Source organism: Tarenaya hassleriana, unplaced genomic scaffold (assembly GCF_000463585.1).
Source record: "Tarenaya hassleriana unplaced genomic scaffold, ASM46358v1 Cleome5, whole genome shotgun sequence".
Taxonomy (NCBI): Eukaryota; Viridiplantae; Streptophyta; class Magnoliopsida; order Brassicales; family Cleomaceae; genus Tarenaya; species Tarenaya hassleriana.
This window is the reverse complement of record NW_010967707.1, coordinates 4191323-4196634: the sequence shown is the minus strand read 5'-3', so window position 1 is coordinate 4196634 and position 5312 is coordinate 4191323. Positions and strand designations below refer to the sequence as shown.

General features: G+C 41.8%; 1 protein-coding gene and 1 pseudogene across 1 annotated transcript; one reads left to right on the top strand and one right to left on the bottom strand.

Moving 5' to 3' along the window:
* Positions 1 to 974: 974 nt before the first annotated feature.
* On the top strand, positions 975 to 3086 carry LOC104826845 (annotated as a pseudogene).
* Positions 3087 to 3927: 841 nt separating this feature from the next.
* LOC104826844 (LOB domain-containing protein 21) lies at positions 3928 to 5251 on the bottom strand. Its single transcript, XM_010559766.2, has one exon. The coding sequence runs from the start codon at positions 4504 to 4506 to the stop codon at positions 4021 to 4023; it is 486 nt and encodes a 161-aa protein (XP_010558068.1). The 5' UTR covers positions 4507 to 5251; the 3' UTR covers positions 3928 to 4020.
* Between the last annotated feature and the right edge of the window lie 61 nt (positions 5252 to 5312).

Genomic DNA, 5312 nt, shown 5'->3' with positions numbered 1-5312 from the left:
ATATATATGTATATATATACATATATATGTATTTATATATGTATATGTATATATAAATATATTTGTTTGTATGTATATGTATATATATTTGTATATATATGTGTATGTTTTTTTATTTTGTATATATATTTATATTTTTATTTGTATATAGATATGAATATATATGTATATATATATATATTTATTTTTTTTTTGCTGTTTATTTATCTTATTTTTAATTTTTTTTTTTAAATTTCGATTTTTTTTTAGATTTTTTTAGATTTTTTTAAAACAATCCGACGTGGCATGCTGATGTGGCAAAAAATCTATGTGGCGTGCCACGTCAGCCGCTACGTGGTGTGCCACGCCAGCCGCTACGTGGCATGCCACGTCAGCGGTTAACGGACACTTAACACCGTTTTCGGATTGTGTAGAAAATTACAGTTAAATTGGGTAGTTCATGTATCAATTTGGCACATTTGATAATTTAATGTAGTTTTTTGTCAAATTAAAAATTCGTGTAGGAAAATGTCACATTTTACAAAGTCGGTGTAGGAAAATGTCATTTTCCCTATATATATATATATATATATACACACATATATGCATGTATGCGGAATCCGGTTTTGGTTCGGGTTTTCGGTTACCAATATATATTTTTGTTTCTTTATTTTTTTAATTTAATATTTATCTGCTATCACGTAAATTGTTAGATATAAAATAAATTGGTTAACGCGATTATGCAAGTTTATAATTTTTGGTGGAAGAATGGATAATGTCATATATGCAAGTTTTTTTTTATTTTTTATGGATTAACTTTCTGTATGACACAATTTTCTAAACAACCCAAAAAACTTTTTAGATATAATAGGTAGATGTATGAGCCGACCGTGAATGGTTGGCGTTATATTCATATCGGTACATTTGCTGAGTCACGAGTAGCACAGAGACAAAACACGACACGACACGACACATATTCTGAAAACCTAACACATTGTTTGGTCCGATTCTGACTCGGACGAGATTTATTTGCTTTTTTCCTCACTCTCCCCAAATCTCCATATGATTATTAATAGTTTCGCATATAAGTACGTTTTCAGGGATTTCTATATCTAGGAACAAATCGCACAAAACCGGATTTATCGAGCTCTAACCACGAAAAAACCGGGTTTAATTTCAAAACCAAACCGAACGAAACCGGTTCGACCAACGGATCACAGTCTTTAGTCAGAGAGATAACGTTGACTAACAGGGCCGTCAAGAGTGCCGTTGACAAGGGAGACGGAGACGGAGACGGCAACGGAAACCTAATCGCCGTTGGGAGTTGCGTTAACGCATTACAGATCGCTGACGTCACCGCCGGTCACCAATGCCAGGCCACTTATCCCCTTTCCGTGTTCTCTCGACCTCATCGTCATAACCACCACACCTTCTCCTTATCCTACGCCCTTCCCCTTTCCGGTGCGCACGTTAGCATCTTCCCTCCCCTTTCCTTTTTCTCCGATGGAGGCTCCTCCGCCCCCGCCACTGTCGCAGCCTCAAAGCGGTGGGTCCCACCGTACGCCGGGGGGACGAGAGGACTGGTGGAGCGAGGAGGCGACGGCGACGCTGATCGAGGCTTGGGGAGACCGATACGTGAAGCTTAACCGCGGGAATCTTCGGCAGAGCGACTGGAAGGAAGTCGCCGACGCCGTTAACTCCCGCCATGGGAACGGGAAGCCGAAGACCGATGTTCAGTGTAAGAACCGGATCGACACGCTGAAGAAGAAGTACAAGACGGAGAAGGCCAAGCCGTCGCCGTCGACTTGGCCGTTCTTCCCCTGCCTCGATACGCTGATCGGACCGGTGTTGAAGAAGTCCTCTGCCTCTGCCGGCGCTGTGAAATCGGCCCCGGTGAATCCCACGGGATCGAAGTCGACGGGCAGTTCCCTGGATGACAACGACGGAGACGACGACGATGAAGACGATGACGGAACCGGAGACTGGGGGGTTGTTGCGAGGGAGCATTGTCGGGTGGTGTAGGGAACTAGCTAGGGCGATTATGAAGTTCGGGGAAGTCTACGAAAGGGTAGAATGTGCGAAGCAGCAGATGATGATTGAATTGGAAAAGCAGAGAATGGATATTGCGAAAGAGCTAGAGTTACAACGAATGAACATGTTAACGGAGATTCAACTGGAGCTGGAGAAATCGAAGCACAGGAAACGTGAAACTGGTTCAGGTATATCTCATGATCCCTCTGTGGATCTCTCATCTTCACTCTGCTTCCATACATCAGGGTTTACCTTAAATTCTCGTGAAATTCTGTGGAAATTTCATCATCTCTGCTAGATCTCTCTGCAAAACCCTGGTTTCAAACTGGGTATCAATTGTGTGTACTGCATTGTATCTTTAAGTTCCAGATCTGGTATTAACAAAAGCTCCAGGCTTTGGGGTAACTATTGTCTGAACATGGACATGGCATGACTTATGTAGTAGAGTAAACATTGGTGTTCACAGAACAATGGCCTTAGCAATATGGAGTTTGACAAAAGCTTGCATTTTCTGCACTTCTGAATATTCGTTCAAAAGTCTTAATACAATACTTGAACTTCTCTTAATACAGTACTTGAGCTTCTCCTAGATTCAACATGCCCAGTGAAACCCTACCTAGCTCTGTCTTGTTGAGGTTATATGGCTGAGTGTTGACATTGATGGGTTCTGAACCATTTCGTATCTCTTAAGAACGGCGGATAGCCTCTCTCGATATATATACTTTACTAGCATTCAAAATGTGATGAGTTTACTGAAATTTTAGTCATTCCTCGTTGTGCAGATACAAAATTGTAGCATCGGTTCTCGGTAGGAAGGAACTACTTCTTGGGGAGAACACTCAGGCGAGGAGTGGGGATTGAGGAGCTTTGTGTGGATTTAAAGTTGCCGAAATTGGAGAACCCTAATAATATTCCTAAATCCTAATTTGTAGGATACAAGTTAGATAACTTTGTTTTTAGGATTCTAGGGGTACATTGCTATATTTACGCAGATTTTATCTTTTGTATTATCTAACATGTAAGATTTACTCTGTGAAGTATTAATATATATGATGGCTTGTGTTTGAAAGTCCGCAATTCCAAAGAGGGATCATCTCCCTTCTACTCGTTAGGTATGATATTGTATAGTTTGGTCTTTTTGGCTTAATCAGGGTTTCATCAGGTGACAGACTTCTCCAGATGCCCGAGAAGATTCTTGTCGATCTGTATACTCCGCGGCTGGACTTGCAGGTACATAGCAGAGGCTTTCAAACTCTTAAGAGTGACTTGCATTGTTAACTTCTTTTGATTACTGCGATTTGATTGCTTGTTTATGCAGAATTATAGCTCTATGTATCTTCAAGGGCAAAAGAAAGGGAAGAGATTCAAAGTAAGGTGAGGTGAATTATTGGGAGAGTGAAAGGAACAACACAGAAGCATATCTATCTATCAATGTCTCTTGTTTGGTAGAGTTGGGTACTGACAGGAGCATCTGTTGCTACTACGAAGAAGCTCCACATCTGAAAACGCCATTTGCCCGCCGTGGCCCTACCCTACCACTTTGACCAGAGCCTGTAAGACTCACTCTCTGACTTTTCCAAGCTTCATTCATACAATTACAGATGAAATTTTGCACATCTTCACTCTCATTAACAAACCCCTGAATTTCTGAATGCCAATGATCGTTTACCAGTTTTAACCTCAAAATCTCCGAGTTTCTCTTCGAACCTGGTAATTCACTAGATTTGGCTGTGAAGTAGTAGACCTGGGTACTTTTATATGCTTCTGAGTTAAGGGTGAGCTGAAGATACGATTTTTTCTTTCTTTCTTTTTCTTTCCGTTTCTTGGTTTTGGAAATACGCATGATGACTACGTGCATGATCTTGAGAGAATGGTTTACCCTTTGGAGTAAAGCTTCTGTTTTTGCAGATTCTTGAGAGTTAGAAACACAGATTCTCGATTACTTGTAAGCAAATACCAGAGTGAAAGCACAAAAAAGAGAAACAGGGAGAGAGCGAGAGAACGGGGAGCCTATACAAAAGGGGACTGTCCAAGATCATACAAAGAGCAATCAAAGGTAAACCCATCAAGCAACATCAACTCACTATAACCAGGCACAATGTCAAGAACCCCAGCCAACGAAGCGGCCGGATCATCGGAGACGGAAACCTGAGTGGCCCGTGCAAGGCGAGAGCGAGCAATGGCGAGATCATGTTGAAGCTCAAGCATCTTCCTCTGCAAGGAAGCGATGGCTCCGATACAACCATAGACAGGGTCCTTGAGCCGAACCTCGGCCTCGTAAGCCAAGGAATTGACAGTTTCCTGTCTCTGATCTTCAGGAATCTCGACGAGGAGCTTGCTCACGTTGCTGGCCCCGAAGACCTTGTGGACTTTGGCGAAGGTTTTAGGGTCGGAAGAGCGGAAGTAAGGAGCGAAAATGCAGGAAGGGACGCATCTTCTCTTCAACAGCTTGCAGGCTGCGCAAGAGGAGCTTGACCTTGGCTCATGACCTCTCATCACTCTTTCTCTCTCTCTGTGGCAGGTTGTAAGCCCTTTTCTTTGTGCTCTTTATATAGACAGTTTTGTTTTTAAAGTGTTTTTTTAGGTGCAGGAAAGTGACGAAGGGATGGCCAATCAGCCGGGTTCGAAACTTGCATGGGCCATAGTGTTTTTTTTTTTGGCCCATCATCTGTCGTTTTCGCATTGGATTTGTGAGAGGCCAGAAGATGTTGGTGAGGAGATTTTTTTTTTTCTTTTGAACGGGGGGAGGATGAGCTTTACAATAAAAGGCAAAAGAAGAAGAGAGAACGTGAAGCAATAATCAATGGGTTCTTCTCTCTCTCTCTCTCTGTGGGATTTAACACCACAACGAAGACAGAAAAGGCAAATACCATCTGGAAATTTGATTAGAAACGTGCAATAGGAGACCGATGTGACGGTTCAATTGGCAATGGCCGAAAGATAACTGCAAGTTATGTGTATGTGTGTGTGTGTCTGTGAATGAGAGAGAGAGAGAGAGAGAGAGAGAGAGAGAGAGGGCAGAAGAAAAGACCTTTGACAAGAAAACTGAGAGAATTAGAATGCCCACCACCACCACCACCACCACAACCACCACAGACAGAACACAACCATACCCCATCATATGACCTTTCTTTTCTTTTGTGCGGATAGAAATATCATTCATCCCTTTTAACATCATTTCTTCAGGGTCGTAATCAAAATATGGAATCTGTTTAGACATTTTATGATCATTACATATTAAACCTTTTCTATGTAAATAATGCAATAATAATAAACACATGGTGATGATGTGCAGAATTAAT